General features: G+C 39.8%; 2 protein-coding genes across 4 annotated transcripts in view; one reads left to right on the top strand and one right to left on the bottom strand.

Annotated features, from left to right (window-relative positions):
* Positions 1-3,653: 3,653 nt before the first annotated feature.
* On the top strand, positions 3,654-7,879 carry GNRH1 (gonadotropin releasing hormone 1). The gene is made up of 3 exons (XM_026714965.2): positions 3,654-3,874; positions 4,872-4,971; positions 7,667-7,879. Exons 1-3 carry the CDS (start codon positions 3,749-3,751, stop codon positions 7,678-7,680), a joined length of 240 nt encoding a protein of 79 aa, XP_026570750.1. The 5' UTR covers positions 3,654-3,748; the 3' UTR covers positions 7,681-7,879.
* Positions 7,880-13,143: 5,264 nt separating this feature from the next.
* Positions 13,144-22,595, bottom strand: part of DOCK5 (dedicator of cytokinesis 5) — a 124,339-nt gene continuing 114,887 nt past the window's right edge. Inside the window, exons 48-52 of one of the 3 annotated variants that reach the window (XM_026714901.2) lie at positions 20,587-20,753; positions 19,719-19,896; positions 18,678-18,816; positions 16,373-16,488; positions 13,144-15,480 (exon numbers count right to left, since the gene is read on the bottom strand). In XM_026714901.2, the coding sequence (XP_026570686.2) occupies positions 15,379-15,480; positions 16,373-16,488; positions 18,678-18,816; positions 19,719-19,896; positions 20,587-20,753 (702 nt within the window). In that variant the 3' untranslated portion in view covers positions 13,144-15,378. Of the gene's footprint in view, positions 15,481-16,372; positions 16,489-18,677; positions 18,817-19,718; positions 19,955-20,586; positions 20,754-22,595 lie in introns of those variants that run through there. The other 2 variants (XM_087938874.1, XM_087938875.1) reach the window with 2 other exon arrangements.

The following is a 22,595-nucleotide window of genomic DNA, read 5'->3' as shown; positions in this document are numbered from 1 at the left end:
GCATCCATTATTAATTCTCAGTCTTCCATATGGTTGAGACCTTGTTTTAGTTCTTTGGAGTGGTGTTTTGATTTTGTTTTTTTGAACTTGGTTGGTCTGGCTGCTTGGATATAGGATATTATACAGTAATAACCACAACAACAGATCCCTGGTGCTTATAATTTCACCAAAGTTTTTGAAAAGGGGCGTGGGGAGAGAAAGAAGGACATTGTTTCAAGGATACCAAACTAATTTATGCAAGAATATAATGAGGATTTTCAAGTTTGAAGAAATCAGATTTATGGTGATTTGATATTGATCAATGCTAAATTGATGAGGGAACCAATTTAGCTATATATCTCAGAAAGGAATAAGATCTCCTATTTTAGAATTCTATTTTCTTAATTCTCTATGTGTAAGTTCTATCCGCTTTTTTGAAGTTGAATGTCTTAATCACAATATGTTCACCTATGCATAAGAGACTCATGACTTTCCTTGATCAAATCATGAATACACTCGATATAAATAAAGAACATCAGAAACTTGCAAGCATTTGTCCATGCATTTGGAAAATAACACTATTTAAGCTGAGGTAGGGAAGCTTAATCAATTAGTTCTTGGATATAAAAGTAATTTGATATTTTGCAGTTAAGGGTGTTGAATGGAGTTCCTGGAAATATAAAACTTGTCAATAGTTTCCTCTGATTTTGCAAATAAGACCAAACTTCCACTATAAAAAATCAAAATTTTTGTATTCTTTTTACCCCAGTTTCTCAAGAAACATTTCCAGTATCTCTTTCAATTTTTAGTTATTTTTAAATGGATTTTGTTCAAGTTTATCCAAGTATGTTGGATGTGTTCTCCGCCTTGAGTTATTTGCAAAAATAATAAAGGCAGGATATAAGCAAATATAAATATGATTGAGATGTCATCTCAAGGACTGCTTCAGCAGTGGAATGAAGTAAATATAGCCAGAGTTATAATTGGAAAACTCACCCGGCCACCCAACCACTTCAGCCAAAATACACATAGAGCATTATGCAACAAATATCCGACTTGCTCACGAAAGCCCTGTTTTTCTTTTAATTGCAAATAAATGGCTTTCACAGCTTGAATTTTCACTGTCCCTGGAAGAATTCTACAGGAGTCCTCGCCAACGCAGTAAAACTGAAGGAAAAAATACATTAACCTTTAGCAAATCCTCATGAAATATTTTCTGCAAATTACCCTTATCCATTAACACCGTGAGGAAACAGGAGGGAAATGCTGAAGTAAATTACAGTAAACCCTTATAAAATCTCAGGCGTGGAGTGTTAATAGTCTTGTTCACATCTAAGATGTGGTTGACAATATTTTAGAAGCTAATTCTCTCTAACGGCCTATAGTAGTTGATTATAGCTCCATTATTTTTTCATTTATTTGTTATTTCACACCTGGCGTGATGGCCCAAACACCTTCTGGGAGACTTAAATCTTTAGGTTCTTCTAGAAGGTGGCCAGCGTTGAGGCTGTCCTGACTTCAAGCAGTTTAACCTCAATATGGCACTTTGCTCCTTTGATGATAAATGCATTCTCATTTACAATATAGTTTTGCCTATCACAGTGGTTCTGAAAGTATGGCCTGGGAAAATCATATAAATATTTTAACTTTTCTCACTTTTAATTTCTAATACAGTACGTATCAATAAATATAGCCTACATAAATCTAAGTTCATTGGGGTCCTTGGTGCTGTCTGAGTTGGGTGTTTTCTTGCAGACGTTTCATTACCCAAACTAAGTAATATCACCAGTGTTAGAATAAACCCCATTCTTTGCTAACACTGGTGATGTTATCTAGTTTGGTAGTAAAACATCTGCAAAAAACCCACCAAGTTCATAGAGCACCAAGGATCCTGCAATGTAACCCTGAGCTACAAATACTCCCTTTTATCAGTCATCATTCAGTGAAGCATCCAATTTTCTCATTGTATCAGTTAGACTGATTAGTGATACAGGCCTGCAATAAACTGCCTCTTCCATAGCGGGTATTCTGGACATCATAAGCCACTCACTGGATAAATTTTATTTTTAGGAATAAATAGTTCTGCATTAGTCATGCAGAAACCATTGCCATGGGGTTATCTGTGTTGGTCAATGGTTTACTTTCTTGAGTGAGGAACTTTTCACTATGTGAAAAATCCGTTCTTCAATGGTTGAGCCTGACCCTTCTAATGTTATAGCAATAGCACTTAGACTTACATACCACTTCATAGTGCTTTTACAGCCCTCTCTAATGAGTTTACAAAGCCAGCCTATTGCCCCCAACAATTTGTGCCCTCATTTTATCAACCTTGGAAGGACGGAAAGCTGAGTCAACTTTAATCCTGGTGAGATTTGAACTGCCAAATTGCAAGCAGTCAGCAGAATTAGCCTGCAGTACTGCATTCTAACCACTGCGTCACTCTGGTTATACTCTCTTCTTGCATCTTTCATTCTTTTACGAATTAGCTTAATCAAAATCTATCCTTTCAATATCAGCCTCCAATTCTTTCAGAAAGATGCTGACTGTCCCTAGCATTCTTCTTGCAATCAGGGGTTCTTGTATGGTCTCCAGTTGGTTCCTATTTTGCCCCAATATACTATAACCAGTTTTTGCCATCTTTATGGCATTGTCATTGTATTAAAAATATCTTAAGTGCTTAGGTGGAACTGGTGGTCCTCAAAGGTTCCTATTCTTTTTCTTAACAACTTATTTAGATGGATATCATCTAACATGGTGGAGTAGTTAAGGTGTTGGAGTAAGACAGGGAAGACTCAGGTTCAGGTCCATTTTTGATCATGGAAATTCAAGAGATGTCTTTCAGACAGTTGCTCTCATTGTGTTGCTGAATGTACCACACAGGATTACTGCAGAGATACAATAAAGGGACAAGAAAAGGTAGGGTATAAATCTTGCAACATATATAAAAATACAACACATTTATAAGATAGGAACAGAAGAAGATGGTAGGATCTTTAAGAATGCTTCAGATAATTTTTTTCTCCTACATCCCTGGACTCGGAGGCTCTACTTTCGATATCCAACTGTGAAAGCACCACCGCAGCTATTGTTCCTTCCTAGTCTTCTGAATAGATAGATGAGAAAACCAAGACTTTGAAACCAACTAGTTGCTCATAAAAATGGCATCCCCATTAAACTACGAATACCATCTGGATTTAGCACATCTCAGTTTGCATGCCATCTCTCAGGAAACCTTATCCATGAAGATTCTCAGTCATCTAGGTAGGGTTGTCTGGAAGTTGAACCGGCCTGAAGAAGCTACTTGGATAAGCAGCAAAAACATTTCAAACCAAAAGAGAAAAGAAGTCCAATTGCCATGACTCATTTTCCAGACTCAAGAAAGGTTGTTAGGCTTTTAAAGAGAAAAGATCATCAGCTTTGTATACCAGCTAGCCAGGAAGGACATCCAAATCCTTCTCGTCATGACTTAAATAAGGCCACAATTACAGTCAGCGTGAGACAGTTATGAATGGAGCTCCCTGGGGCAAATGCGTCAAGGATGGAGAAGTGGTATATTTATAAGGCAAGGAAGCAGATTATCCCACACCTAAGAAGGTCTCAGAAGAACTACTTCCATCTTTGACCATCAACCAGGTAACATTAGCTATAGGATATGCACAATGCATGTTGGCATCTTCAATAATAACTATTGAGAGAAACGTGTTTAGATTTTTCTTTATTTCATTTCTTCTGCATTAGCAGAGCTTCTTGGTCTCCAGATTGTGATAAAATGCAGAAGATAAGCTTCTTCCTGTTGCTCATCTCTTTATCAACCTGCTTTGCCCAACATTGGTCATATGGCTTCCAACCTGGTGGGAAGAGAAATGTGGAAAACCTAAGAGACTCCTTCCAAGAGGTAAGTTGGCTTTTGGTCATTTCAACCCACGTTATGCGAAGTTTTGCCATTTATGATGGTCATGTGACAAAGCAAAGAAATATTAGAGAAGGATCCACATCTTAATGCAGAAGATTCTTAAAGTGAATATAAAGATAAATCCAGAGATTTTTCTTTTAGGCTTAATGGATAAAAAACTTGAAAAAAAATCTGGCACTTTGATGTTATACATGCAGATAGCAGCAAGAATACTTTATGCACAAAAATTGAAGGATCCTTTGATTCCCAAAATGGACGAGGGCCTGCAAAAGTAGATGGAGTTAGAAGAGGTGGCTAAGTTGACTGCTTTGATTAAGGAAAAGAGTACAATTAATTTTCTTTCTAATTGGAAACCACTTTTGGATTTTGTGCTTGAGGTAGAAAAAAGCTGCTTTTCAAATAGCTAGTATATATTATTATGTGAAAGTAAAAAAGTCAAGGTTGTATGTTGTTACCTTACTCTACTATGTAAAATGAGTCAGAAATCGATGCTTTTCCCCCTTCTTTTCCCCATTTCTGTACACTTTTTCTTCTTCCCCCTTTCCTCCCCTATTTCCCCATTATTTTTATTTTCATTTGTATGTGTTGGACCCATCACATGATAAACTTGGATGTTTCTGTTCCCTGAACCTCAGGGGAGCTTCAGGTACTAATTTATAAAGATCAGAACTATCACTGGAGGGAGCACCTAACAATGTGAACCAGTTGCTTCCATCTAGGAATATTTCTGTGGTCAGTTTCTAGAATAGGGCAACTAAACACCGGCTTTCTTCTGTGAGCTTTCCTTTGAAAACTTTATCAGGACAGGAGATGCTACTGTTGGAAGGTACTTGGAGCACCAGAGTATATATTCACTGACTATTCTCCAAATGTGGAGAAGACACTAAACAATTCCACTGCACAGCCTCTGAAGCTTCCAACCCAAAACAGACTTTCCATAATTTCAGACTGTCACTTAGGTCCTTTTTCTCCAATGCAGATTGAAACCGAGATGGACAAAGCTGGGGAACTGCAGCCCTTCGAATGCAGTGTGCCACGCCAGCATTTCACACTCAGAGGACTGAAAGGTGTTCTTACAGGTGAGCCCCCTTTTAAATGTTATTTTCAACTTTGCAGTATTTGCTGTTCTGGTGATTTAACAACAGCAGAATGTAACTGTCATCCCCATCAGGTGGATCAGACCAGGAAATCACCACTCCAGGAAGGCTAAAATTACCTTTATTGAGATAAGACTGTAGAAACTGAATCTTGCAAATCTGATTGTGTTGCATTCCCCTCCCCTTCTTATACTCTTGTGAAATAGTGGGATGCATGTCTGAATCTCATATGAATATTTTCTGTTTGAAGAGGACCTGGCAGGTTTTTCCCTTTTGTTGTTTTGCTAATGGAGCAAGTAAGTCGAAGCTAAAAATATTGCTAAGGAGAATGCTAATTAAATCTTTTTTAAGGCATATGGGAGAACTAGAGGTTATCTTTTATTAAAAAGGTAGATTGAAATATTTCAGCCTCAGGAGAAGACTGGCTTCATAGACCACTGTTCATAATTATCTTCTTGCAGCAATTTGGTCATTTTCCCCCTTCAGTAGCTATTCAATAATTTAAATATGTTTTGTTTTGCTCCAGAAAAACAAAAGTTTCCTCTGTTAATATGGCTGAATGCATATATTTCACTAAACAATAGTTAGTTTTACTGCAGTTCTCTGGGCAAAATCAGTGGTCTGGGTTTACACTTAACATTGTCAATGATTTTGAACAAGCTCGTTTCTCCGCTTTGGAATCAGAGTAAACATAAGGGAGGCAAATATTGTAAGATGTGAATAAACCTAAACCAACTCCAATGAATTCAACCTTTGTTTTTTGCTCTCAACTGCCATGCACAACACCATAATCTTCTCTTGGGGCCTTCACATCGATGAAGGCAACTTCATTTATAACATTATCTAGCCCTTCAAACACCATCTCTTACTGCACCTCTTACAGTCCACTGCCTTTTACTTTAAAAACCTTTTCCCACCCATTTCAATTGATTAGACTAAGATACTGGGCTAACTATCACACTGGGCACCATGTTGATCTCAAAGTTCCAAGATCTAAACTAGGGGTCCCCGACTCCCAGGCTGCGGCCCACTACCAGGCCGTGGCTAGTTCGGAGGTGGGCCATGCAAATGTTGGGTCAACACATGCATGCACAGCTTGACTTGTGCGTGTGGCTGGCAGACACACATGTGCACACATGCACTAGCACCTGCTTGCACGGGCCAGTTGCCTCTCCCTCCCGTTGGGCTGCTAAGCCATAATAGTGGTGGACCACTGATCTGAACTATTCCTCTAGTCTTGGAGAAGGAGAAACAAAACTAATTCTAAGTTAGCTAAGTTAACTAAGACAAAATAAAACCAAGTCTAAGTTCTAAGTTAGCTAAGTTCATTAAGACTAAGTTGGCCTAGCAGTTAAAATGCTGGTGTGGTCAACCAGAAGGTTGGCAATTCAAGACCCAAGCACCACATGATGGGTGAAGTCCTGTTCTTGCCGCAATTCCTGCCAACCTGTTGTGGTCCTCTGGAAGCCTGCAGAGATGACAGCAGAGTTGGACAGTGGGGAAGAACATGGGACAGTCTGGGGAGGACTTGGACGATGGTCCTGCGTCCAATATAGAGATGGGACCAGGGCCATCTGGGGGTTATGTGCTGACTCCGGAGCTTCCAGAATCTGACATCAGTGAGACAGAGGAACAAGGGGAGCCTGTTCCCAGTTTGCGTGTGTGCAGAAGGCAAGAACAATTAAGACAAAAGAGCAACTTGGGAGTAAGGCTTGGAGGTGATTGCCCTTCCCATAAGATATAAAGGAGGAGCAAAGGGACAGGAATCTTTGCAGGAAGCAATGTTGTTTGCTCTGTTTGGATTAAACCTTGAAGCTGTGTGGACTTGGTACCCCATATGGCTTTTTACAGTTAATTTGGCACTTTAGTTGCTGGCAGCAATTCAAAGGAGATAAAGGTGAGTGCTTATCTCAAGAGACTGTTTGGGACTCATTATGGGCTGGGAATGAACATAATTCCCAATGTTGAAATAAAAAGAGAGTTGTTGGGACTAAGCATGTGCTTAATTACAGTCTCAGGAAGCCTTGGTCAGAACACAACCTACCAGTTCATATGCATGCAAATGTGAATAAATAGGTACCACCAGGGAATGTAATAGAATTTGTGCATCTTTGGCCTATAGTAATGCCGGCCACATGACCACGGAAGTGTCTTCAGACAATTCTTGTTCCCTCTGCTAGGAGAGATGAGCACCACACCCTAGAGTCAGACACAATTAGACAATGGAAACCTTTACCTTTTTTTAAAAAAAGTTCTTCAAAGTACCCACTGAGCATGATGGGACAACTACAGACTAATGTAAAAAATCATGATTCTTTCAAAGCTCAGAAAAATCCTTACTTTTTTTTGTTCCTGCCTCCTAAGGATTTGGATAAAAGACAGACCAATTTGGACATTATGTCAGCCAGAGATTGCCTGATTTACTTTTTATTTCCCTGATACTTTTTCTCTTTCCTTTTTGCATCTGTTTCTGTTTTGAGTCTGTCAACACCGAGCTGTAATAGCTTTACAATGCTGAGAAAACTGTAGGTACTTCACACAAGTATTGAAAGTTCGAAATGATGTACTTCAGTTACAATAATTTTGAAATGTTGAATGGTATTTGGAAAAAAGATTTTAAAAGTTTAGAAGATTTTAAAATGTATCTCTTTAAAATTGTCATCAATGTGTATTGCAGGCAAGTCTAATTGAAGGCGAAAAGGGGCAAAAGATGATCCAAAGCGACGCAAATCCAGCTGAAAAATAAAGCAGAATGGAACCTTTGCAAAGCGAACATTTAACTGCAACATCTGACTTACATAAATGGTAAATCAAACCAAAAGGGGTGGGGGAACTACTTTGCCATTGTGTTATTGAGCTTCAAATAAAATTTCCTTAAGCTACCTGCCAACAGACTGCAATTGTCTCTTGGGAAATGTAAACACACCTATGCTCATTTGGTTAAGTCAAACATGTTTATGATTGCTTACAGAGCACTTTGCTTATTTGATCTAGAACAGGGGTCTCCAACCTTGGCAACTTTATGACTTGTGGACTTCAACTCCCAGAATTCCTCAGCCAGCAGAGCTGGCTGAGGAATTCTGGGAGTTGAAGTCTACAAATCATAAAGTTGCAGACCCCTGATTTAGAAGATAACAGATAACAGATAGAGTTGGAAGGGACCTTTTAGGTCATCTAGTCCAACCCCCTGCCCAAGCGGGAGACCCTACACCATTTCTGACAAATGGCAGTCCAATCTCTTCTTGAAAGTCTCAAGTGATGGCGCTCCTACAACTTCCGAGGGCAACTTCTGTTCCATGGGTTGATTGTTCTCACTGCCAGAAAGTTTCTCCTTATTACCAGGTTAAATCTCTCCTTGTTCAGTTTCCATCTATTATTCCTTGTCTGGCCTTTAGGTGCTTTGGAAAATAGATTGACTCCTTCCTCTCTGTGGCAGCCCCTCAAATATTCAAAGATTGCTATCATGTCTCCCCTCTTGACTAGACTAGCCAAGCCCAGTTCCTGCAACCGTTCTTCATATGTTTTAGCCTCCAGTCCCCTAATCATCCTGGTTGCTCTTCTCTGTACCTATTCTAGAGTCTCAACATCTTTTTTATAATGTGGTGAACAAAGGCAGGCTTAGTATCCTAACAGTGGGTGACTATTCAAGAACAGTCCAAGAACATTTAGATTATTTTCCCCATAGGCTCTTCTCTCAAAGTCTGGCATAACAACAGCATCAATGAATATGATCACTGCCACGATTGATCCTTCTCATCTCTCCTGATAAATATACGACAAATGAATATAGATTTTACTTGGTTGACTCCTAGTCACTTTTCTACTACCAAGGGACCTTTATAACATGGGAAAAATATGGATTTGGGCTGCTAGCTGCACAATCAAAAGCTTTTGGCCACTGTCTTCAACATCTTTGCAGTAATTCAATCCCAGTTGAATACCTGTTCAGTATCTGTTAATATTCACTTTCATTCTGTGCAGTGCTTCTCTCACTCAAGAATGCAACTGATATAGCAGGGACAGGTCAATTCAGCAACAATCTCCACTGTTTTCTCACATCCTTAATTAATTAGTTGATGAAGAGGTCTAATAAATCAAAAAAGCTTACTCAGGCATTAATTACTGTTTAAATCAAAATCTAGATTATTTTTTTAAGTCACTCACTTTTCTGCTGGTTTGTCTTGAAATATAAGAATAGACAAAATTTTGATGGAAGCATGCTATTTTAAAATTTTAACCTTCAGAATCACACAGTTTTGATTCAAGCAGCTATCACATAATAGCTACATTATAACGGGAAGCAGTTTTTATTTTTTATTTTATAAAAAAGGCCAAGTTAGAACTTTTTTTAAAAAATGTCAAATCCAAAACTGACATGTCACTTGCTGCTTCCAGATTTGGCATGTAATGAAACTGCAAGAAAAAAGAAATGCTGATGCATGTAATTCTATAATAAATCCTTTGGATGCGGGTATACCTATACAAAGACAGGCAAACAAACATGGAATCATATTTTTTTTAATATTTTCATTTACAATTATAAAAATAAATAAGGCAAATCTGCTGCAATAAATCCTGCACTGAAAATAACATTTTAATGTAATGGTCAGTCAATAGGCACAACAATGTCATGGTGCTACAAAACACCAGCTAGATCTAAGAGCCCATGCTTCAAACATTACCAAATCTTTGGATATGCCCTTTCAATCACAGAAATTAAAAATTTCTCGAAGGAAGGTGTTACCTAACAACCATTAATCTTCCACATTAACTCTTGTGTGTGGAATTATTGTGTATGTTGCCAAACCTAGACCACAAACACAGCAATTAAGGAGGTAACATGGACCTACAAGGTGCCTGGTTTGAAAAAGGCTTTAGTAATGTTCTCAGACTTGGAATACAAAAGGAGTGTGGGCTTATAAGTCATATGTTGGAGAGATCAGCTTCTTGCACATAGATTATTTTCCTACATAGTTGTTAAACTATCAACAGGATAAAACTGAGCACATTTCAGATATGCCTTGGAGAACTAGATTTTAAAACTTTATTCATGTCCTCTTAGATGTCTAGAAAGCTCAGGCATGAGTTCCTAGCTGGCTATCTAACCGGATCATAACCTGCTTAAAACCTCAGCAAGTCTGCTTCACCATTGGCTCGAGATCCTGTCCTGCCAGATTTTTTTTCATCCTTTTGGTTAGTCTAATGCAGTGGTTCTCAATCTTTTCTTCACATTTAAATACCTTTTGTGGTCATGGCCATGGAACCCCAAGACTTAAATATTTAAATCGTAACATTTCTTCAAGCCTTCATGAACCCCCTATGATGACATCATGGTTCCCTCCCCATAGGTTAAGAACCACTGGTCTAGTGCATTATCATACAGAGGGAACATGGAGAAAAGAATTGGAAGTGGCAGCTCTACCCAGATTAGCCATTTTCTCCTGCCCATTTTGTACTCATGGGAGTAGTTGACGTCACCCATAGAAATCCTAGAAGACAACCATTCAAAAACAGATAGTTTTTAAGTCACAAAACATCTGTCTCCAGGCAGAAGCAATCAGGAGCTGGTATCATCTTCCAAGAACCCTAAAAGGGAGGAGAATGAAAATTGTTCCAGAAGAGTTCAGGTCTTCCTGGAATGGGCAGAGAGGAAAACCACAGCTTTTAAGACATTTCTATCTTTGCTGGTAACTAGCACAGCTGGAAATGGAAGTCTGTGCAAAGTGGAGAATTTTTTCCACCGTGAGGTTCAGATATTCCCGTACAGATTTCCCACCAACCCACCCAGCCTTCTCAGTGCATAGACAATCTGGTTTCCGAAGCCAACTGGCAACAAAAGACAGGCAGAATTTATTCCAAATTCAGAGAGAAACTGAAGAAAGGGACTGGCAAAAAGGGAAGAGATGCCAAGCTCAATCAGGGAGAAGGTTCTGCAAAAAACACTGCCATCTTATGGCTTTGGATATATAAGACATTTTACAGAACAAGGAGATGAACGCTACATTTTGTAGCCCAAGGGAAAAATAATCTAGATATATTTTTTTGCACAACAAAAAAAGGGTCAACACATTGTTTGCTTCAAATATGAAAAAGAATGCACTGATTTAACATATAGGTAATCCTCGACTTACAACAATTTGTTTAGTGACTGTTCGAAGTTACAACGGCACTGAAAAAAGTGACTTATGACAGTTTTTCACACTTATGACTTAGAGCATCCCTATGGTCACGTGATCAAAATCCAGGTGCTTGGCAACTGACTCATATTTATGATGGCTACAGTGACCTGGGGTCATGTGATCACCTTTTGTGACCTTTCAAAATTAAAAGTCCATGGGGAAGCCAGATTTGCTTAACAACCGTGTTATTAACTTGAGAACTGCAATGATTCAATTGAACAACAACTAAGTTGTGGCAAAGGTCATAAAATGGGGCAAAATTCACTTAGCAGAAATTTTGGCTCAATTGTGGTTGTAAGCAGAGGAGTACCAGTACACAGTCTGGTGTACTAAAAATAGTAAGAGCATCAACTTCATCATTGGCCATGATTCTCAGGCATCTTGGTTCAGCAAACCTGGATGGCCACAGGTTCTCTACCTTACTTTTATAGCTGAACTGGATTGAATAACTGTACAACTGTACATTCATAAATACACTTGCTCATTCATTATTCATGAAAAGATTTCAAATATATGTCATCAGAAAGAAATGACAAAATGCTCCATTCAGTTGTCTTAAGACATACATCAATTCTAAATGGGAGATAGCTGAGGGGCTCAAATTCTTGTAACCTCAACTCCTTCATTTCAATAGACCTTCCTAAGATGACTGTGATTTGTGCCTGAGAAGAGGCTTACTTATAACCCAGGCAACATCCCAAGAGCCTGAATCTAATTCAAGCAGCTCAACTATTATTGCCCATTTAGAAATGGGAATTCTATAAGGACACAAATATCTATGGAGATTCTCAGGCTTTTTCCCAAAGGGGCTTTTTCAAAAGGCAACTGGACTTTGTTCTTCGTAGAAGATGTTTCACTTCTCATCCAAGACGCTTCTTCAGTTCTGACTGAAATGTCTTCAAGGAAAAACAAAGAAAATCCAGCTGCCTTTTGAAAAAGCACCTTTGGGACAAGGGCACATAAAGCTGCTTCTTCATCTAGCTCAGGGGTATCCAACCTTGACAACTTTAAGACTTGTGGACTTCAACTCCCAGAATTCCTCAGCCAGCTTTGCTGGCTGAGGAATTCTGGGAGTTGAAGTCCACAAGTCTTAAAGTTGCCAAGGTTGGACACCCCTGATCTAGCCTATTACAGTCTGCAATCTACAAGGCTTCAACTGTTGATCTCAAGCTACATCATCTGTCACTTGGTTCTTCAAAATGGTGAGGCCAGAAGTTGAACTTGGTAACTTGCAAATTTGCCACTAAGCTTATGGCTAGGACTTGGGGAGTTGTGTTTTTCCAGTACTTCATCATGGAGATCAATAATTCATTCAGAATTACACCAGGATAACAACGTAGATAAAACAAAGAAATCAATGCCATGGATGTCAAGAATACTTTTAAACATCACAGCTATAGTAACAGAATCTTGCAACGTATCCCCCACCTCACTTGGTCTGAACTAAGGCTCAAGGTCCTTATCTCACTATTGCCTTGATAGGGGCCCTTCTTTCTGTCTTTCAGGAGTATTCTCTATTCTTCTACAAAATTGAATCTCTGACCATATACAGGCAAAGTGTGTGTTTTATCTCTGAAGGACAGCTGCTTTGTGAACAAGCCAAACAAGCTTCTAGTTTCTTTTGAATGCTTTTCTCCCCTCTGTATTGGCCAATTCAACAGTTTGGACCCACACAATAATGTTAATCTTTTGGCATTCAGACTCAAACAGCAAACAAATTTCAACAGCTTTAATTCAATGACTTTGCCTCCCATCGGCTGCATTGTTGGGAGAAGGGAGACAGAGTCATTCCAGAACCTTGCTTATACTATAAATAGAGTTTGATTCTTACTCTTAACAGTTGCCCGAATAAGGGATTTCTTAGTCTTGCAATAAACATCCTCACAAAGAACTGTATTCTTGAATCAATGCCTGTGAGGCTTCTAGTTGGAACATTGGCCAAGAGAGGCTTAATAATTATGAGCGTTGCTCATCATAAAAGCAAAAAATCTTTTAACTGCATACACCAGAGTCTTTATCAACCTGGAATGGTAAGAAATAGTAGAAAATGTTCAGAGTGCAATGATGGTCAAAATAAAAGTAGAACTAATAAGATGAAACAGAGGCTTCTAAAGAAGAGAAGAACTATGTACAACATTAAAATGTGAACTTCAGCTTTCTGGCTAGACATTTTGCCTAAGGCAGGTACACCTGAATTACTGAGATGCTGTTAAGATATATACAAAACGTTGGGTTCAGTAAACAAAGTTAGCTTTACCACTGTGCACATTAAATTTCTGCTGGTGGTTTCTTTTAACAGACAGTGCATAAGTTTGAGGAATGACAAGCAGAGTCGTGCATTTCTCTATAAATGCATCCTTTCTCTTGTATGTCAATTACGTAGTTTGGATCCACCCTATCATGTTAATCCACAGGCTAATCTGTACAGCTGTAGTCTGCTAATTCAAAGACTCTGTTTCAGCAGTGCTATGCCTCTCAGGAGTGCCCCCCATCATAGATGTTCTAATCTAAATTCTTTTTAAAAAAAATCAGACTATAAACTTTCTACTTTGAAGGCATGATGCAACCTTAAGGGTTAATGTGAACGAACATCTTCTGAAGCACTTGGATAAGTGGCCATTCAGCAACGATCAATACAATCAAATCATAATCTGTGGGCAAGGATGCCCAACTACCCACCCTTAGAAGAATGGTCTTGTGCAATGCATTTACGCTGTGAATAAATATCTACCTTATAGCTGGGTACATGCACCATGCTAAGCCATAATACAATGAGTAGGTATTTGGCTAAACCTCTTATGCGGTCAAACATAATGATTTGGAAATAATTGTTAAAGCAAAGCATGGCATTATGTGATATGTGAATCTAGCCCATAATTTCAGTCCATAACTGAAGATAGACAGAGATACCATAATCCAATTACGTGAACTATCTCTGAGATAAATTTGAGTCCCATGGGGGCTGAGCCCTGAGTTTCTGTTATAAACAAGTAAACACAGAGGCAGCATTTAATAATAAAACATACAAAGGGAGATACAGTAAGAATCTAGAATTCAATGGGCAGCTATTCCCGCCCCTTTGCATTTTAACAAAGAGTTCAATAAGACATTTAAATTGCTGTCCAGCCCCGGTTTATCAGTTCTTGTTTAGAAAACCATGGAGCACTTTCAATGTGCAGTCCATTCTTCAAATTTCCAAGGATAATTACACCTTTATGTATTATCAACACATTATTGCATAAAGAAAAAAAACCATCCAGAATTCAGTTAAACGACTCTCCAAAGGTACAGTAGTATAGGCTACTCCATCTGTATGCAAACCTTTGGAACAGTGGCAGCAACAGAAGGAATTAGTGGTGTATTTGATAGAGTTTGCACACACTTGAAAGAAGAGGAGACCATAAGACTTCCAAGGGTCAACTATGGGAATAGACAGATGCTGGTTTTCTTTTCTTTTTTTAATCCACCTTCATATTGCTGGAAAAGCAAAGTATGTAGATATAAAGTAATTATGGAATTAACATTATGGAATCTACAGGTCTGTCCAACACTCTGGGCTGTCACATACCAATCCGTATATAACAGAGGCCCTGGGAATTGGGTGGGGTTTTTTTGTGCAAGTTTGGAATAAATAGGCAAAGAGTGTTTATGCTAAGCAGGCCAAAGAAACTTTCCTCTTATACCAGGCTTATCCCATTCCAAGGTCTCTACTGCTGGCCATCAAGACTGATGGAAACTATATCCTCATTGTCCAAGTGCAACAAACTGGGTTTGAATTTGTCACACATATCCACTCTAGTGGCAAGTGTGTGTTTTCAGTGTGGTGCCTAGCTGTTTCAAGACTGAGAAAGATCTTAGGTGTTAGGAGAGCCATTCCACTGAGATAATTTCCGCTGGTGTTGTATCAGTGGTGGAACAAGGACTGATGGGTGACAGAATTTGGTTTCTTTAGCCTTGCAGAAGCCCTGATACGCCATAGATGATCCGAAGATATGTCTTGAGACATCAGTAGGGGAATCAGAAGCCAGGAAAGCCAAAGCAGCAGCTTTGCCAGAATGTCTGGCAGCTGGTTTTTGTTCACATCCCCAAACTTTGTGCAGGAATGGAAGGCGAAGCTGTCCAGCAGGAAGAGGCCAATCCTGAGGCGCTCTGGGGAACGAGATGCATCCACAAAGCACCAGATGCAAAGAGACAAGATGACGTAGAATCCTCATTGTAGTTCGGGCTCTAAAGAAGGGACACCGGATTTCCTTGTTTTAGGAGGAGGTGGTGGTGGCTTGATTTCTCGCCTGGTGGGTAGAGGTGGAGCCCCCTACAATAATGCAAACATAGAGACAGTTGGACTCCTAAGTAAAACCCAACTCCAGTGATACAGAGACTAGGAAATGAGGAGCCTACAATAACCTCTTAGAGCAGGACCAGTGATATCATTTGATAAAGTGCCAAGGCAACTGGCTGGTTCCAGGGATGTCACAAAGAGGCTTTTGTGTCGTTGACATCTGGGGCAGACTTTGCACTGTGGGAGATCCCTGGGCAAAAGCTCCAGATTTAAAGAAACAAGACTAGATAAAAAAATTTTTCTCTTTAATTAAAACACCCAGTCTGTCTTTTGCTCCAAACCAGGCCGGGGTGGGGTGGGGGTGGGGGGGCCTGAAACTTTGTTTTTAGGTTTTGATGATTGGAATGGTTTTGTTATTATACAGATGGCTTGAAAAATTGTGAAATGTAAAGCAAAATACAGTTGAGGCTGTATTATATATTTGTATTCTACTACTGCACTGAAAAATTCCAGAAGAGGTCACTTCTCTCTCTCTCCCTTCCTTCCTTCCTTCCTCCCTCTGCTCTTTTCTCTCTTTTTTTTTAGTTTTCTAACTTTTACTTTCTCTGCATTTTTTTACCCTACGATAAAATGCAACAAAATTTATAAACAAACAAACAAAAGAATAAAAAAGCTGTGAATCTTCCCAGCAAGAGCAAGAAGAAGAATTTTACACTACCCTGCATCATATCTTCCTCCGCCTTTCATTTTGGGAGGGAGCAGAAAAAATGGTTTTCCTTCTGGCAGTTTCAGGGAAAGAGCCATTAAACCAACCAAATACTTTAAAAAAAAAAAAACTAACCAGGTACAACCCTTAAAAGCCCCTGGGAATATTTGTAACGGCGCTCTTGTCTCAGGTAATAGGATCCAAATGTCATCTCTGTACCTCTGTGGAGTTTCTGGAGCTGTTATTCTCATAGGGCTTGCATTTGGGAGGTGGTGGGGGAGGAGAATTCTGCAAGTTAACGGTTGTTAATCCATCTGCCTGCAAGGAAGGGAAACCTGGTGTGGTAGAGAGGAGAAGAAAGACAGATGGTGGCCATGGTTAGGGTGGGGGGAAAAACAGTTTCTAACAGAAGCATACTTGCATCACCATTACTTTGGGGCATGCCTGTTTCTTTTAGCGGTTGATTGTGAACAGATGTGTCAATCTGGAATCCCACTTGCCGTTCCCCAGACCCCGTTATGGCAGAAGCGTCATCCACGCACAGCAAATGAATCTAAGCACATGTGAAAAATGCATGCTTGGGGACCAGGAAAAACAAAATCCAGAATGACACCAGACAGGCTCAGAGGGCTTTGCTTTCACATAGGACTTTAGCTGTTGCAATCTCCAGAACTCTCTTACGATAGGAGAAGGAAAGCCACCCAAACTTCTCGTGAACTTGGAGGTGAACTGCCTTAGCAGGAACAGAAAAATATAAACCAGTCATGCTTCAGTTTCCTTTTGGGATGAGTGTTTCTTTTAAAAATTACATTTGGAATGTATCTGTCACTCAGTCTTTGTAAAGGATCTGGCCAGATACAGTGTTGGAGAATCCATGGCCAATTTTCCTAATTTCCTGTTGTTGTTGAAAAGTGTAAAATTTGTTCTAAGACCAATTTCCATTTAAAAATGTGTGCGTATACATATGTATCTGTGTTTTTTTCTCTATATGGGTGCATGTACACATACATGTCTTAAACCCCCTAGATTTCTGAAATAAACAATATTCATACTTTAAATTTCAGCCAAAAATAAGCAAAGCCATCTTATAAAATCTCAATTAAAATGAAACATTCAGCCTTCATTTATAACCTATTCAGGAAATCGTGACTAGGCTAGAATTGGATCCAGATAAATCCCGATAGATTTTAAGAAACATTGAGATACATACAAGACTTACTATTTTGGATCTATGTCTATGTGTTAAAATGTCCAATATGAATGTAATCTACTCACACAGGAGATGTTTATCCTCTCCTATATGACCAAAACTGTTTGCTTTTTTTTAACCAAACCCCCAGAACTGCCATTTTATATACCATCACCAAGTTTGGTCAAATTATGTTGAATTTGGAGAATAGAATAGAATAAAATTCTTTATTGGCCAAGTGTGATTGGACACACAAGGAATTTGTCTTGGTGCAAATGCTCTCAGTGTACATAAAAGAAAAGATACATACATCCAGAGTCAAGAATCATAAGGTACAGCACTTAATGATAGTCATAGGGTACAATAAGCAATCAAATCATACTATGAAACAGTCAATAAAAATCGCACAGATACAAGCAACAAGGCCACAGTCATACAGTCACAAGTGGGAGGGGATGGGTGAAAGGAAGGATGGGAGGATGGGAGGATTTCAAAGAAAAAGGTATTATGAAATTCCAAGTTGGCAGGTATTTCTGGCAGGTATCTCTACCATTTGGTGAAGGCTGGACTAAATTTTTCTGGCACTATTTTAAACAGATCTGGGCATTTAATACATCCCCAGGCCATATCCAGCCCTTTGGCTGTCCTTGTCAGGCCCATGTGAGGTCAATCAGAAATTAGAAATCAAATATAAATAAGTGTGCCGCATGGAACAGAAGAAAAAGCTGAGTTGTCTATGGAGATTCTAGGTCATCAGGTCATGGTTGTCCCAAAGTTGCTTTTTCAAGAGGTAAAATGACTATCTTGTTTTTTCTTGGAAGACATTTCACTTCTCATCCAAGAGGCTCCAAACCCATTTGCAGTACTCATGTGACCCCGAGGATACAGATAAACCTCCAAGTGGCCTCAATGACCTTTCTCGAAAAGGATGCAAATGACCAGCTGTCTGCAAGCAATATAAATCCTTCCATTCCCCACCACCCAGTCAGAGCTGAAGAAGCTTCTTGGATGAGAAGTGAAACATCTTCAAAGAAAAACAAGAAAGCCCAGTTGCCTCTTGAAAAACATGGGACAAGAAATTGAGTTCAGTCTGGCTCTGTGTGATTGTTGCACGCCCCTTCAATCAGCTGGCGGCTGCTGATGGGTGAGAAGAGAAAGCACTTTTCTGCACACAGTGCTCACCCCCCTGGAGCAGCCTGTGGAGTGGAGGTGGCAGAGTCTGAGGACAACAAATCAGGTTACATTGATTTGGCCCTCCGCATAGGGCCCCTTGGGAAAACTAACTGCCCCCCTTGCTTTAAAAGAATAGGAAGAAGTAGAGGTTGCTCAACATACTTTGAGTTCTCGGTGTTTTTGGAGTGATCGGTGGTGGACTGAGTGCTCCAGCTTGTTGAAGTGATGAGTTCTGAAGCAGAGTTAGTTTGCTTTCTCCCAGCTGCAGGCTCTTTGGCCTTGGTGCTTTTCCTGTTGCGTTCTGTATTGAAGAAAAGGAATAAATTCTTACTGGAGGGATTTGTGATGCCACCCTGGACATTAAATCAATTAAATAAATCAGCTGCTTTCCTGAAAATTTAACTAAAGCCCTTTTAGAAGCATTTTGTGTAGGGAAAAAAAACCCTCAAAACAATGAAACAAATCAGGACTTCAATGAAATACATGGATATCAAAGAATATTAAAACCCACCATCTTTTAAGCAAGCCCTCACCAATCTGATGGCCTCCAGTTGTGTTGATTATACTGTAATTCCCTCATATGCTACCGGCAGGGGTGGGTTTCTACCGGTTCTGTTCACCTCTGAAGAACCGGTTCTATGTCTGCTAATGTTTTTGCCCACCCACTCACCCGGGCTCTTACCTGATTTTTATTTCCTGATTTTTCAACTTCAGCTGCTGAACGAGGCACAGCTGCAGTTAGAAAAGCAGGAAAAGAAGGCGTTTCAAAGGCTGCTCCTCTGCAGGCAGCTGCTGATGACGATTTACAGGCGCGTGGCTCGCAGCCTGCAGGGAAGCTCGTAAATCCCGAACTGGTAGTTAACCCTGTCGTATCCCACCCCTGGGTACTGGGATTGATGATAGATACAGCCCAACCCAAATGGAAGCCCAGGTCAAACTCTAAAACATAAATTGGTTCAACAATAGGATGATTAGTAGAGATTTAGAGAGACTTGGAACATGGATTATGATTATAGCTGCGACTGAGAGCTCGGAGGAACTAACACAGGTTAATCTAGATAGACATAGATACCCTTTGAGGTGTTTATCAAATGTTCTGCTAGTTGAATCCCTCCCAACTTCTCTTTTAACAAAGCTTGCACAGCTAGGAGGAAAATGACATAAGTTCCCATTGGAAATTCATCACTCTGATGCATTTATTACCGTTTTGGAAGCCAACTCAGCCTCTGGCTCCTTCTCTGCAATAACCTGAGATTTACTGAGACTCCAGTCTTTCCGACGGAATTTATTAGCCCGGGTGTCTGCATCATCTTTGGCAGGCTGTTCTTCCATCCTGGAAGCTGCTGAGCTTCTCTTTTCCATCAATGGCTCAAGAATTGATCTGTAGCCCACACAGAAATACTGTCATAAAGAATTATACCCTGTCTCTTCTGGACAGCCTGAAAAAAATAATATTTCTTCGTTTTCTGGAGACGTGAAGTAATTTGACAAGAGATCATAGTCTCGGTGATTGCTTCCTATTATTTATTTGTTATCACTGACTTTGCAGGCAGTCCTCGACTTACAACCATTTGTTTAGTGACCCTTCAAAGCTACAACGGCACTGAAAAAAGTGACTTATGACAGTTTTTCATACTTACGGCCATTGCAGCATCTCTACGGTCATGCGATCAAAATTGGGGTGCTTGGCAACAGGTTCATATTTATGACAGTTGCAGCATCCCGGGGGTCATGTGATCCCCTTTTGTGACCATCTGTCAATGGGGACACCAGATCCACTTAACAACCGTGTTACTAATTTAACAAGTGCAGTGATTCATTGAATAACTGTAGCAAGAAAGGGTGTAAAACGGGGCAAAACTCAGCAATAGAAATTTGGGGTTCAATTGTGTTGTGTTAAGTTGAGGGCTACCTATATCAGCTACCAACACTAACGGTGGTATAAAAAAACCTAGAAAAAAAAAAGACGAAAACATCAAATGGGTCAAGGTAATAGAAATCCTCCTCTTTGCATTTTCCTCACAGACTCCTTTCTATCAAAGTTCCCTTTCTACCCTTCCCATCAACTTACCCGTCAGATCCCGGTCTGGAGGAAACACTGTCAGATGATGTAGATGAAGTTGATCCGACTGAAGAAGTGACAGAAGTAACTGACAACCTTCTCAATGTGGAGGACATAATGTATGGCAAAACCACTGAACCAGACCTGCTCTGTTTTCTTTCCGTCAGCGAGGAAGGCTATGGTTAGAATACAAAGAAGCTTGTGAAATAAATCGAAGGTTATTTGCTCATCTTCTGAAACTTTAGAGGTTCTTTCCCGAACCCATTTCTGAAGAGATGTAAATTATGAAACTCAAAATCTTTGGTCACCTAATGAGAAGGAAGGACTCACTGGAGAAGAGCCTAATGCTGGCAAAGATTGAGGGCAAAAGAAGAAGAAGGGGATGGCAGAGAATGAGGGGGCTGAAGCAGTTGGTGTGAGCTTACATGCACTCCAGAGGATGGTAGAGGACAAGAAGGCCTGGAGGAACATTGTCCATGGGGTCACGGTGGGTCGGACACGAATTTGCAACTAACAACAAAAAGTTCTGAAATTTCTTTATAAGGCCCCACGTAGCTCTGGAATAAGGGTCTAGTCTGGTACCTCCACAGTTTCAGGAGCACCTTTGCTCTTTTGCAATCATCTGTCTGGCTGAAGGTCTTTTGACTACATTAAAAGTGGCCATCAGTTACACGCCAGGTTCAATGTAAACCCCAGGAACAAATTATCCTGCAAACTGCTTTTTCCAGTATAGGCTCAAGTGATAGCTAAAATCACTGGAGAAGATTTTGTGAGTTATCCCATTATTTGTCATCTGGGATTCACTAGGAAAAAGGAGTGGTGACACCCAAGCTGTTCCCCTTTAAAATTTTAGAGAATGGATTAAATATGGGTGCTACCGGTTGGGTATTAACTAACTTCCTTCCTTCCTTCCTTCCTTCCTTCCTTCCTTCCTTCCTTCCTTCCTTCCTTCCTTCCTTCCTTCCTTCCTCCCTCCCTCCCTCCCTTCCTTTTGCAACAACACAAAAGTTAAAATACATAGCAGCTGGGAAAATATTATATCCCATAATCACTAATAGAAACAAAAAAGGGTCCCCCCACCACACATGTGGGGCTTTGGGTCTGGGCACAAAGCCAGATAGTATGAACTTTCGCTTTACAATTTCTTCCTTGTATGGTGTTTTCATTTGTGGTTGTATATGCCTTCAAGATATTCTAGGATCAGGAAAATGCCAGTTCTTCATTAAATAAGAACAACCGTTTCCCACCATAGCTGGTCACATCACCACAGGAGAAAACTTGGCTGAATTTATTCACCTCACTCAAAACAACCAACTATGTAGTTGGTTTGTCTTTAGTCAGCTTTGCTCCACTCTCAACATTTAAAACAAAACGTAATTCTCATTTGAAATTCCCAGTTCCTCAAAGTTTGCAATGCAGTTTGACAAAAAGAAATGTTTATTATATATGTATGTATGTATGTATGTATGTGTGTGTGTATGTGTATGTGTATATATATATATATGTTTTCTGAGGGTCCCGCCTAATGGTTAGGAGGTCCTTCGGTTTGGGGGTTGCCCCCCCACAGCAAAAATACCCAAACCAACCAACCCCCCCACCCAAAAAACCCGCCAATCCCCCCAACTCCCCCACACACCCCCCACACAAACCCACCTGAGAAACCCCCCCATGCAACCCCCCCCCCCCCCAAATAAAAAAAAAAAAAAAAACCACCCCCCCCCCCCCCTAAAAAAAAAACACCCTATTAGTGAATACACTCATGAAAATCATAAAAATGCACCTTGCATTAGGAACATGGTTTTGCAAAAACTGCATGCATTAATTAGACATATATTACAGAAATGCCTATATTTGGAGAAATGTGCATTTAATGAAAATGCATTTATTTATTTAATAATGCTTTAATTTAATAATACTTGAATTTAATTTTTTAAAATCAATTTGGATAACTAGAACTTGGCATATTCCCCCAAATGAGAAACTGGAAGAAATGAAAATTCACAGATTTGCTTATCCCC

This window comes from Pseudonaja textilis, chromosome 9 (genome assembly GCF_049901715.1).
Source record: "Pseudonaja textilis isolate UNSWEBS1 chromosome 9, rPseTex1.2, whole genome shotgun sequence".
NCBI classification, from domain to species: Eukaryota; Metazoa; Chordata; class Lepidosauria; order Squamata; family Elapidae; genus Pseudonaja; species Pseudonaja textilis.
This window is presented reverse-complemented; position numbering and strand designations above follow the sequence as displayed.

Excerpts from the sequence above, each read along its gene's own strand:
- GNRH1 (XM_026714965.2), top strand. The coding sequence starts at position 3,749 with ATGCAGAAGATAAGCTTCTTCCTGTTGCTCATCTCTTTATCAACCTGC. Across the intron at positions 3,875-4,871 it reads TAAGAGACTCCTTCCAAGAG|ATTGAAACCGAGATGGACAA; the intron begins GTAAGTTGGCTT and ends TCTCCAATGCAG.